This window comes from Ranitomeya variabilis, chromosome 6 (assembly GCF_051348905.1).
Source record: "Ranitomeya variabilis isolate aRanVar5 chromosome 6, aRanVar5.hap1, whole genome shotgun sequence".
NCBI classification, from domain to species: Eukaryota; Metazoa; Chordata; class Amphibia; order Anura; family Dendrobatidae; genus Ranitomeya; species Ranitomeya variabilis.
Genome location: NC_135237.1, coordinates 53603360 through 53616905, shown reverse-complemented (window position 1 = coordinate 53616905; position 13546 = coordinate 53603360). Strand labels below are relative to the sequence as shown.

At 40.1% G+C, this 13546-nt stretch overlaps 1 protein-coding gene across 1 annotated transcript in view; it reads left to right on the top strand.

The window, feature by feature from the left end:
- NRP1 (neuropilin 1) overlaps positions 1-11513 on the top strand; it is a 179839-nt gene extending 168326 nt beyond the window's left edge. The window contains 5 exon segments of the mRNA XM_077268499.1: positions 1104-1378; positions 2322-2415; positions 4036-4092; positions 7368-7604; positions 7607-11513. Coding sequence (XP_077124614.1) covers positions 1104-1378; positions 2322-2415; positions 4036-4092; positions 7368-7604; positions 7607-7731 — 788 coding nt within the window. The 3' untranslated portion in view covers positions 7732-11513.
- Positions 11514-13546: the final 2033 nt, after the last annotated feature.

Below are 13546 nucleotides of genomic sequence, written 5' to 3'. Positions count from 1 at the left end.
AGAACTGGTATACAGTATCATGCCAGTACCATGGACAAGCATACCACCACCATAGAGTGCAATTCCAGAACCATAGGGTACCATACCAGTACCATACAAGCACTATAAAGTAATATGAGTCATATACCAGTACAATAAAGTACCATACAGTTCTCTACTGTACCACTGAATGTTATACCAGTACAACAGAGAACCATACCAGTTCACCAGTACCATAGAGTACCATACCACTATCATAGAGAGCCATACCAGTACCATAGAGTTCCATACCAGTATTATAGAGTACCATACCAGTATCATAGAGAGCCATACCAGTACCATAGAGTACCATACCAGTATTATAGAGAGCCATACCAGTTACATAGAGTACCATACCAGTATTATAGAGTACCATACCACTATCATAGAGCCATACCAGTATTATAGAGTACCATACCAGTACCATAGAGTACCATACCAGTATTATAGAGTGCCATACCAGTATCATAGAGAGCAATACCAGTACCATAGAGTACCATACCAGTATTATAGAGTACCATACCACTATCATAGAGAGCCATACCAGTACCATAGAGTACCATACCAGTATTATAGAGTACCATACCAGTATCATAGAGAGCCATACCAGTACCATAGAGTACCATACCAGTATCACAGAGAGTCATACAAGTACCATAGAGTACCATACCAGTATTATAGAGTACTAGTGAAGAGCACTCGTTGCTCAGGTTTTCCCTAGCACGCTCGGGTGGTCTCTGAGTATTTTATGACTGCTCGGAGATTTAGTTTTCCTTGCCGCAGCTGGATGATTTACAGCTGCTAGACAGCCTGAGTACATCTGGGGGTTGCCTGGTTGCTAGGGAATCCCCACATGTAATCAAGCTCTCTAGTAGCCGCAAATCATGCAGCTGCAGCAAGGAAATCTAAATCTCCGAGCAGTCATAAATACTCAGAGACCACCCGAGCATGCTTGGGAAAACCCGAGCAACGAGTATACTCGCTCATCACTATACTGTACAGTACCATACCTGTATCGTAGAGAGCCATAGCAGTTCCATATCAATGCAAATGTCACTGAAAAATACAATATATGTCTTTTACAGGAGATGGTAACTTCATCTACTCTGAAGCTGATGAAAGACACAGTGGCAAAGTTGTCCGCCTCCTCAGCCCGGTTGTGCCTTCCATGAATACCGTCCAGTGCATGACATTCTGGTACCATATATCTGGATCTCACGTCGGATCTTTGAGCATAAAACTACATTATGAAAGACAAGACGGCTTGGACCAACTGCTCTGGGTAGCTAGCGACAGCAAATATCACAACACATGGAGAGAAGCTCGAGTTCCCCTGCACAAGCCGATAAAGCCGTATCGGGTACAGTGAAATACTGGTGTTTTTTTCTGTGGATTTTCCGTTGGAATTTTTCCCTGAGACCAGGCTTCTATGAGAAGATGGGATGTTTACTAGTGATGAGTGAGTGTACTCGTTGCTTGGGTTTTCCCGAGCACGCTCGGATGACCTCCGAGTATTTTTTAGTGTTCGGAGATTTAGTTTTCATCACGGCAGCTGAATGATTTACAGCTACTAGCCAGGCTGAGTACATGTGGGGGTTGCCTGGTTGCTAGGTAATCCCCACATGTAATCAAGCTGGCTAATAGCTGTAAATCATGCTGCTGAGGCGATGAAAACTTAATCTCCGAGCAGTCATGAACACTCGTAGACCGCCCGAGCGTGCTCGGGAAAACCCAGGCAAAGAGTACACTCGCTCATCACTAATGTTTACCTTTGGATAAATTCCCAAGATAGAGATTAGCAATGTTCTAATGACCTGACTTTAACATTTGTTTCCTGGGTACTTTATGATGTAAAAATATCGGTATAGACACTTGCAGAATTTTCCACGTATGTCCAAAATCTAAGTTGGAGATCCTGGGTCAAATGCAGAATCTGTGATAGGCTTTATAGGACCCTCATCTCCCACCAAGTATGCTGCACCATTTATACTCCAAGACCAAGGTCTGACTGACCCTTCTGCACCCCTATATCTACGCCCCTGCATACGTCTAGATTAAGGATTGGGGGTAATGCCTGCATAGTATAACTTTAGACAGTTTTAGACGCTAGATACCATTTATTCTCCTTCAATGATGACCATTATATATACATATGCTATAAGGCCCTCATTCCCCTAAAGAATGCCTAAAGTGATTTTCGCTCCTATTAATATATAGCATTTATGATGGAGACTAGATTGGGTATAAAAACTGTGTCTCATTTAAATTTAATGGGTTTTTTTTAACTATTTTTCTGTGTCCAGGTGGTGGTTGAGGGCACAATTGGCAAAGGTACTGGAGGAATTGCGGTGGATGATATCACTATTGCTAATAAAATTGCTCCGGAAGATTGTAAAGGTACGAAACTAATAATAATAATAATAGGTAATAATGTCTATTAATACACAACATAAAGGATTTTTTTCCAGGCTTTTGATAATAAACCATTTTTAGGATAGGTCATCAATATACGATTGGTGGGGATCCAACACATAGTGACAGCCATAGAATCATAGAATTATAGAATCATAGAATGGTAGAGTTGGAAGGGACCTCCTGGGTCATCTGGTCCAACCCCCTGCTCAATGCAGGATTCACTAAATCATCCCAGACAGATGTCCGTCCAGCCTTTGTTTGAAAACTTCCATGGAAGGAGAATTCGGCACCTCTCGTGGCAGCCTGTCCCACTCATTGATCACCCGCACTGTCAAAAAGTTTTTTCTAATATCTAATCTGTGTCTCCTCCCATTCAGTTTAATCCCATTGCTTCTAGTCTTTCCTTGTGCAAATGAGAACGAAGATGATCCTTCTACAATGTGACAGCCCTTGAGATATTTGTAGACAGCTATTAAGTCTCCTCTCAGTCTTCTTTTTTGTTGTTAGTACATAGAGCTGGAAAGTCACAGCTCCGTTCATGGTGTAGTGAGCATTCTTGGGTACTACAGCTCAGTTCCAAGATGAGCTGCAGTACCCAGGAACGGCAACTTGAAAGTGAAAGGAGCTGTGTTGTTCCTGCCTGTATACGGTTATCTTTTGCCAATCAGCAACTTATCTTAAGGTACCGTCACACTAAACGATATCGCTAGCGATCCGTGACGTTGCAGCGTCCTGGCTAGCGATATTGTTTAGTTTGACACGCAGCAGCGATCAGAATCCTGCTGTGATATCGCTGGTCGTTGATTAAAGTTCAGAACTTTATTTGGTCGTCAGACCGGCGTTTATCGTCAGGTTTGACACCAAAAGCAACGATGCCAGCGATGTTTTACGCTGGTAACCAGGGTAAATATCGGGTTACTAAGCGCAGGGCCGCGCTTAGTAACCCGATGTTTACCCTGGTTACCATCGTAAAAGTAAAAAAAACAAACAGTACATACTCACCTGCGCGTCCCCCGCCGTCCGCTTCCTGCACTGACTGAGCGCCGGCCCTAAAGTGAAAGTAAAAGCACAGCGGTGACGTCACCGCTGTGCTGTTAGGGCCGGCGCTCAGTCAGTACAGGAAGCGGACGGCAGGGGACGCGCAGGTGAGTATGTAGTGTTTGTTTTTTTTACTTTTACGATGGTAACCAGGGTAAACATCGGGTTACTAAGCGCGGCCCTGCGCTTAGCAACCCGATGTTTACCCTGGTTACCCGGGGACCTCGGCATCGTTGGTTGCTGGAGAGCTGTCTGTGTGACAGCTCTCCAGCGACCAAACAGCGACGCTGCAGCGATCGGCATCGTTGTCGCTATCGCTGCAGCGTCGCTTAATGTGAAGGTGGTACCTTTAGGACTGAACAGAGGAGCAGATGATTACATTTCAACCATCCCATTCTTCTGCCCCCCCAGCTTAATCTGTGGAGGGATAATCGGGAGAACCCCATGGTTTGGGTTTGTTTGTTTTCTCAAATTAGTTGCATAGAGCTTTCTCAACAGCACAAATGAATTGTAGAAGGTGAACTTGTGCAATCATATTTATTACACTCTTTTTGGTATATTTAGGGCCTCCGCCACCAGAATCTGGAGCAGGAACCGTGGACCAAACAAATGTTCAACAAGGTATGTCCCATGCTGGATCACATGCATGGCTCACAAGCATGGTGTTGGTACTGATTGTGAAGGGTGGAGTAGTAGCGATAATAGCATACCTGACAACTCTCACATCTTGTAAGCTCCAGTAAAAGAGTAGACCCATGCACTCTCAGTAGAGTTGGCAAAATTTGCAGGAGCTGTCAAAATCTTTCAGAGGGACCTGGAAAGTCTCCTGTGTATGATACCATGATGCCTCATCATCCAAACACACTTTAGTGGGCATGGAAGAGGTATAAGGGGGGAGTGATAAAGGCTTGCAATCGGGGCATTAGGCAGTCGCGAAGGGAGCCATGATTGATTGCTTCAAGTAATGTTGGCAGATGGGGTTGTACAGTTGTGTCAGTAGGGCAAAAATACCCTCCAACTGACCAAAAGCAATAATTTACAACATGTATTTGCAATATTATATAAAAAAAATTGTGCCATGTAACCAAGTGTTGGAACGTTCCATCACATGGTGACAGCTCTTGACCTGCGCCATGACTCCTTGGTGAGGCCATAAATGACCCTCCTATAACACTACACTGTTTTGCCCAGTTCTTCCATTGTCCATATGTGATCCTTGTAAATGGAGCTTTAAAGAAGATGCTGATGCAGGCAGGAGGTGCTACAGAGGAAGATGTTTTATGGACGGACCCAGATATACAACTTGCTGCCCCTATCAATATTGCAAAATGTCAAAAGTGAAAATATGGAACGGCGGCTGATCGCACATCACATGAATCCTCAATATCTGATGTAATAGGATTTTTCACTTTGGGCTACGGCATAATTTCGCTCCTCAATATCTAATGTAATGGGATTTTTCACTTTGGGCTACGGCATAATTTCGCAGTCTAATCTATGTCTTTATCATAAACAAGCAGCAATATTGTCCCAATGCTGAATTGATTTACCAGTTATCTCAAACGCAGCATCATCTTTGCTTCGGGCTTATCTACAATATGCAGCTGTGATGCTCGATCAATAAGACAGATATCATTCCTTTGTTTAAATCAAGTAAGGAAATTGCCTGCATTAAGTCTACAAAGTATCAGGGTCCCGTCAGCCTGTAGACTTGTACATGCATGTGACTGTAGAGCTGCCCAATGCTGAGAGTTGTAGTGTCACACCACTGAAGAGACATGTATAAGAGCCCATAGATTCCAGGACTTATTCTAGAGAGAATGTCATTGTACGGACATCTCATATACTGATATAGCAGAGCTGCAGTTTTTAATTATGTATCAGACGGCGCCACTTGGATTATTATACATGGTGGATTGAGATGTTTGAGAAATAGGCACAACCTAAAGCAAAAAAAAGTTTAGCACCCAAGCATGCTCAAATATTGCTCATTACTAGTGTTTAACTCTTTAAAACCTCATTGTTTGTTTCTGTCTTTTTCAAGTCCCTAAGGGCCCAGTTCATCATTGCATTTCCACCAGTTTTTGACATAAGCACTTCTCAGTTAGCGACTTTGGTCATTTGCAACAAATTCATCAAATGATTTGTGTCTATTTTCAAGTTTTCTTTTGTAGTTTAGTTTGTTTTATTAATTTTACGTCAATTGGCATTTCCAGATGTCTGATTCATAAAATGCAACTTCTTTAAAAAGTGGCAAAATTTGGTGCAACTCCAGTTGCCCCTCCCCACTAAGTGATTTGTGTATGCTAGCTAAAAAGTTGTAGCATTTTGCAAAATGTCCGACTTTTTTAACTAAAAACTGGCAAACATGGTTGAAGGCAGAAAAAATGAATACAATGTTGGGCTTTACGCAAAAATGATGGCTTGCTTGCGCCATTTTAATGAATTTGGACTTTGATTCATTCGGTAAAAAGATTTGATTTGGATTAAAAAAAAACTTCTTCTTAAAAAGTTTTGCTTTAAACAGAAATGAAAATCTTGCGGCTATGGGCTTGAATGGTAAACTTCAATGCAACACATACTTGATTGAGACAGCTAATCAAATTTAACCTTTCCATTCTTCTCCCATACACATCAGACCATCGACCGGAGCCATCGATATAGTCCAACATGAGTCTAATGTGTGGCAAGCTTAAGTTTACATTTACAAGTACTACATTGGCTTTTTGAAAATTGACCTTAACAAGGAAATTTTGTAAAAATCCTTGCTCATTCGATAGCTTATACTGACTTGCTGGGGACCTAAAAACTGCACCCAAGGTCAATTTTTTTGTCCACAAAATGCTGAAGAATCTGTGTGAAATGTAGTCATATTTCATCCTCTATGCTGATTTATATTCTAATGGAAAATCCAGATAGAAAATCCTCAACATATTCATTGTGTTTGGCATACCCTAAAGTATCATAGCCATGATACAATTAAGGAGCACTTGTCACTTGCATTATTGCTACTTGCTTGCATTGAACAAGGTCATGAGCCCCTCAAAACTGCCCTTATGCCAGTATGGTCAGTCCACCATGCCCAGCATTGTGCGTGTCGGTTGTATTACAGTGCACGTTAATGTCCTACCAAGCACACTTGACTTTTGGCTTTAGCTGAAATTTTTTGCACCAAATTCCTGCCAAATGATGGTCAGGAGTGATGTCGACCAGGCATATCAGATTTTGGATTACCAATCGGATATTTCTCCCTGAGATAATCCAACTGATGACACGTCAGTCAGCGGCTTTGTTCTGAAGATCACAGGAGCACTTAGCCAACCGAGAGAGCCATCTCAGGCGAAGATCTTTTGGCCAACAGTCATCTAATGTATATGGCCAGCATTATTGTCCATGGCCAAGATAACTCGCATTTCACTCTTGGTACATGGGATTTTACTGTGATTTTTTATAATGGGTAATGAAGTTTAAAGATACGTTCTTAACTAGATTGATACATCGCTTAATGTAGAGGCTGAAGGCAAGGAGCATGAGACAAGAATCCCTGTTTCCAGTAGCACTATTCAGGTCCTGGACTAAGCATACATCAGTCTTGTATATTTTATATATACAATATATATTTTTTTATATATTTTATATATATATATATATATATATATATATATATACACAATATATATATATGTATTTTTTTTATTATATATATTTATATATATATATATATATATATATATATATATATATATATATATATATACTATCCATACATTGGGTTAGTAGAACTTTATGTAATGAGGAAGCACATAATGACATGCATATGATATATGATCTCTTATAAACCATTTAAAATAAAGCCATAAATGGGTGAAAATTACAATTGGTATTCCTTTTTTCAGGTATCACACCTAATTATCCTGGTTGGAATAACGATACAGTCGTCAGGCATCCAGGCGGTGTACTGAAGAATTTGGACCCCATTCTTATCACTATCATCGCAATGAGTGCTCTGGGGGTACTCCTAGGAGCGATATGTGGAGTGGTCCTCTACTGTGCATGTTGGCATCATGTCATGTCACAGAGGAACTTGTCTGCCCTTGAAAATTACAATTTTGAACTTGTGGACGGTGTCAAGTTGAAAAAGGACAAATTAAACACACAGAATACATATTCAGAGGCATGAAGCAGCGAAAAGGAAACATAACGTTGCAGCAACTTTTGGTGGAAAGACTAAAGTCAATCTTGGTGAAGACGGACCGATGATCTTTTACTGTTTAGGCTTAAAAAAGTGCGTTGGTTGTCGTGAAGCCAAACTTCTCTCAGGAGCGTCAGTGAATATACCTGAAAACTATGAACGTATATACAATCTGAATCATGTACAGCTGGCTTTTCTGTTCGTTATTTTGTTTATGGATAATCAGATGCTGGTTGTTGAGACCAATTATGATTGATTTTATGGTTTTGTAACCTCTGTTTCGTTTTGTTCTGTTTCCTGCTGCGGATACTTCTTGGTTGTGCACAGAATCCAGAGATAACACTCACTGGGGTTTTTTGGATTGACACCTAGACCCTGCGTGTCCTACCCCTACACATCAACGGACTCGCGGCACGACTATTTCATGTTTGTGCATATCTGTTTGTGCTGTAACAAAGGCTTAGGAAGTCCTAAAATGTGCCACTATGATGTTTTTTGGCATTTTTGAAGCAAAGCTATCCATTATTGTTGTGTTTCAGTGTTGTTCTGAAGCATAGTGCTAAAAACGTCTATACAGTACATGCACCATCATCAAATGCAATGGCAATAGGGGGTATCGGTCTGCCCTTCGAGGAAATGTTGCGGCACTAGCTAGTGGATGTCCTCTCAAGTGCCTTTTTGTGTTTGTGTTAGTTTTGACTGTATTCTCACTGATTACAATAATGTTCTTTTTTATCATAGGCCCTTGTCGATAACTGTGTGCTAGAAAGTTCATTTTTTTTATGGCCTCGATAAGGCAAGGGCTCCAGATAAACTACCAACTTGGACGAAAAGCTTTTATTTCTGAATATCATTTCTCTTTGTTCTTTTTTTTATTTTTCTTCTAAGTCAAAAACCACAACTTTATTGTAAAAAAAGCTGCAATATCCCTTCTATGTTCTTCTCTGTAGAATGTATTTAACAATCTGTACTCAGCTCTGAGCATACAATGTAATGGTTTTGCCATTGACTCAAAGGCAAAAAAAGCAGCTCTAATGCTGAAGACCATCCTTTGTTTCTATCGAATAAGGGAAAGTTTTGACATTAACCCTACAAAGTTTAACTTTGACTTTCTGTCAGGAGATCAGAAGCTTCGGTATCATTTTTCCCCCCCAAAAAAGTGTAGTTAGACATTGTGGTAGAGTGTTGGGTCTTAATGCTGATAGAACAACGGTAGTTGATGTCTCACCTGTTGTTATGGTGCATCATGGCTTTCTATGTTAATCTATATAAAATGGGCCAAGGTCGGTTGCCCTTTATGGAACTTAATTAAGTCTTAATTCTATGATTTAAAGGGAATCACATGATAGGTTAATCCCTGAGACCCTTACTGATCCCAAGATTGGGGCTCTAAAATGTTTAATTCATTGTTACCGCTCCACTCTGATGGAGCATTTTAGAGCCCTGATCTCAGAACCTGCAGGGATCCAAGTGGTCGAACCTCCAATGATCCACAAGTTATCACCTATTCTGTGGATAGGTAGTAACTGTGTTGGAAATAACCATTTAACTTGGAATTGCTTAAGGTAGTGCAAGAGGCAGTATGCCACTGGCATGCCAAAAGTTAGTACTGCGCTACAGACTTAATAAATTCCGAATGGTTTTAATAAGATGGTCACCTTATCAACATGCAGACCTGCGTATCTTAGGCCTCACAGTATATAACTTGGATTACACTCTTAATTTTGGGCTCGTACATGTGAGACCGTGATGAGATGTTATAATGTCATTGACCATATACTTAGAGAAATGTAACTGTGTTACCTTAGGTGTCATAGTCATTACTTTGTGCCATCATCTTGTCCCTTTTCTCGAAAATGGATGAATTTGCTAATTTCTACCAAAATCCTAATGTTCCGTCATCCAATAGAAGATGTATTTATTATTATAGCCAAAATTGTTCTCCTTGTACATGTTATTTAGGCTGATTATTGCTTTGATGTTTATCGCTTTTACAGTGTTTTGTTGAGTGCGTTAGGTTCAAATTCTTCACAGTTAGTAACTTTCTAATTTATTATTTATTACTTGTTTGTAACATGTTAGAATATTTGATGTCCCCGATGTTCTGTCTCGTGTGCTCCTGGAGAGCAGAAAACTGAGACGACAAATTAATTCTTAAATTATGGCCAACAATACGAACCTGCAAGAAAAGCCTTCCTGGCTGCTCCGACGGGTCTGGATGACTCGTGCGCTTGTGATTTCAAAACAGGATTAACTGTTAAAATAAAATAACAACCTAGAAATGACCTCGTGTTCTGTCGGGAGCAGTATGGTACTTGGTTGGTAACATCCCTACGGCATCACAAAGTAGAGAAGAAATGTATTTAAGGTGCTACATACCCCAGTCTGTTACATGTTGCTCATATCAAACAAATGCTAGGCAGATATCTCATCGATACGAGAGGTCTATATCACCCATTTTGTGCATACCCTCTCGGCAATAAACACCTCTTGCCTCTCATACTAAGAAGGGATAGAATTGGTTTTAGAAAATCCATATAAACAATATTGTTAAAGAATCCTGTTCCACCCCAGTTTTAGTCCCAGTTATCTGTTCGGAATAAATGATGAAATGTTGACTAGTCTGATCTGTAATTAAGAAGGAGCAGGTCGCAATTTCCAATTGAGAGATGGCCGTAAGTACTGGTTGCAAAACTAATTCAGTGAAATGAATATCAGCTCCAAAATGCACAAGATCTGAGTAGATCCCAAGTGATGGACTTTCTCTGATGTCACTTATGCAACATCTCACCAGACATATTCCTACAAGATGTTTATGGGATAACTACTCTTAGTACTATCCTATGTGACCTTTATTTTTTTTTGCTGGCCCTTGGTTACATGACTTTGCCACAATCTATTCCAACACATTCAAACCACTCCTAGCTAAACTAAAAAGTCAAAGTCAAAAAAGTCATAACTTCTTAACAATAAGTAAGTTTTGTAAAAAGTAATGCAAAATTAAACTCTAGGCCTGCTTCATTAAAGAGGACCTTTCACCACATTTTTCATGTTGAACTGGTCACACAATGTAATTGTGGCTACAGAGCAGAATTTAACCATCTATCTGTTGCGGAAATATTATCAGTCAAAGTATTTGGTAGCTGATGAGTTAATTTTGTTAAGTACAAGTGGATATTATTAGATAGTTTTCACTGAGGGCGTGCACTTCTTCTCCCTGTATGACATTGACCAATCATAAGCAGGTAGCAACTTTCAGGGATTAAGAAGAACATGCCTCCACCATAGCTTAGAACAGTCTACTCCTGTATGAGATGTAAAGAGAGCCTGCTCTGATCTCATTGCAGAACCATTACAGGTTGCTGTGAGCATAACAGACATAAGTGTGATTACTGGCGCATTTGAGCTTTCAACTCTGAACAGGTATTGAGGGGGGGAGAGGGGTGGTACAGCTGAGTTTAGCGTGTCACATTACAAATCCTTCCATCAGCTTTCCTGCTCTCATAACATTGTCACCTCTGCTGTACTTTCCTCCCCCAAACTGCCCATCTGGAAGTGAGAGCGTAAAGGTGTCAGTAATCACACATTCGTCTGTTGTGCTCCACTTGTAATGGCTCTAAAGTGAGATAGCTGCCTTCTTGTCACTGTATGTCTCACACATAACAAATGCAATAGCTTTTAGACTGTCATTTTGACTCTTAAATAGTGTTGAGCATTCCGATACCGCAAGTATCGGGTATCGGCCGATACTTGCGGTATTGGAATTCCGATACCGAGATCCGATACTTTTGTAGCATAAATGGGATATTTCATTACCTAAGACATTGTTTAAGAGTAGTGTTGAGCGATACCGTCCGATACTTGAAAGTATCGGTATCAGAAAGTATCGGCCGATACCGTCAAAGTATCGGATCTAATCCGATACCGATACCCGATACCAATACAAGTCATTGGGACTCAAGTATTGGAAGGTTTCCCTGATGGTTCCCAGGGTCTGAAGGAGAGGAAACTCTCCTTCAGGCCCTGGGATCCATATTAATGTGTAAAATAAAGAATTAAAATAAAAAATATTGATATACTCACCTCTCCGACGCAGCCTGGACCTTACCGCTGTGAACCGGCAGCCTTCTTTGCTTAAAATGAGCGCGCGGCGGTCACATGAGCGGCACGCGACCAATCAGAAGCCGTGACGTCATGGAAGGCCATAAACGCGCTCATTTTAAGCAAAGAAGGCTGCCGGTTACCAGCGGTGATGTCCAGGGGACTCCGGACAGGTGAGTATATCAATATTTTTTATTTTAATTCTTTATTTTACACATTAATATGGATCCCAGGACCAGAAGGAGAATTTCCTCTCCTTCAGACCCTGGGAACCATCAGGGATACCGTCCGATACTTGAGTCCCATTGACTTGTATTGGTATCGGGTATCGGTATCGGATTAGATCCGATACTTTGCCGGTATCGGCCGATACTTTCCGATACCGATACTTTCAAGTGTCGGACGGTATCGCTCAACACTACTCTTAAACAATGTCTTAGGTAATGAAATATCCCATTTATGCTATAAAAGTGACTTTTTGAAGCCACAATTCTACTGTAATTAATTGATTAACTATTAAAAATTTCAGAAACTAAAGCCAATCTGGCAAAACCCGTCATATTCTTAATCATCAACATAAACTTTATATAAAACCGTTCAGACACCGTTGTTACCAAAATCACTGTATCCCATTATAATATATCTGCAACAGCAAGGCGAAATGAAAATTGGTGAAAATTAGTCGTTTCTAAGGTGTTTGCTAGCTTTCTGGTGTAAAATACCTTGAAATGTTGCTATATGCAACTCGAAGTTGCGAAAAAATGTTATGACTTTTGGTGTTTTTTTTCACCAGTCCCAGTAAGCTCTGCCAAAGTGGTTGGACAGTACTGGGCATGCCGAGGCTCGAACAGCGAATTCATCAACATTTTCTGGACTTTAATGGCGTAAATTACTACAGAAATGTACTCCAGTCCCTGACTAGAGTAACATTTCTGGTGGGGGAACACGGCAGTCGTAAGATGTGCCTAATTCTTTACGAGGTGTGCACCACTTAATAAATTAGGTGCATCTTACTCCAGTGATGCCTTCAGTAAGACTAGTGTACAAAAAGACAGTCTTAATGAATCGGGCCCTAGATCTCTAAATTTTAAAACTATTATCTTGAATCTGATTGGTTGCTTTGAAACAAAGGGACCCCAAAGTAGCTATCTGTAATGATTCCTTATGATTCAGTGAGAGAAGGAGCTGTCATGCTTGTCATGGCTCCATGAAGAATGGAAGTTGTGATGGTTGTGTGAACAGAGTCATACTATAATAATCTTGCTTATGAAAAAAAAAAAAAAAATATATATATATATATATATACATATATATATATACTGTATATATATATGTATATATATATATAACGTTATTACATTAGAGAAGGTTGTATTTGACAACTCTTCTAGCACCTTGTAAGAAGCACCCACTTACGGCTGGAGTAATTTGTCTTTAATTTTTGGGGCATTTTGATATTTTCTGTATATTGTGTGTATGTATTACTTTTATTTGTTTTTAATTTACTCTTTTTTTTTGGAAATGTTAAAAACAACTCAAAAATTTCTAAAGTCAAGTTTGAGTTGTTACGATATCTGCATCACATTAGAGATGATTCTGGGAAAAATGATACTGAATCTTTAGAACCCGAGAGAAAGAAATCTTGCACTGAAAACTATATTTAAAGTTATATGTTGATAACATTATTAACCCTTTACCAGGCAGAAAGGGCGGCCAACCAACATTTGCGTGGTAGTTTGTTGCCGCCCCCTTCCGCTTGGACAGAAGGGTTTTGTTTGTAAA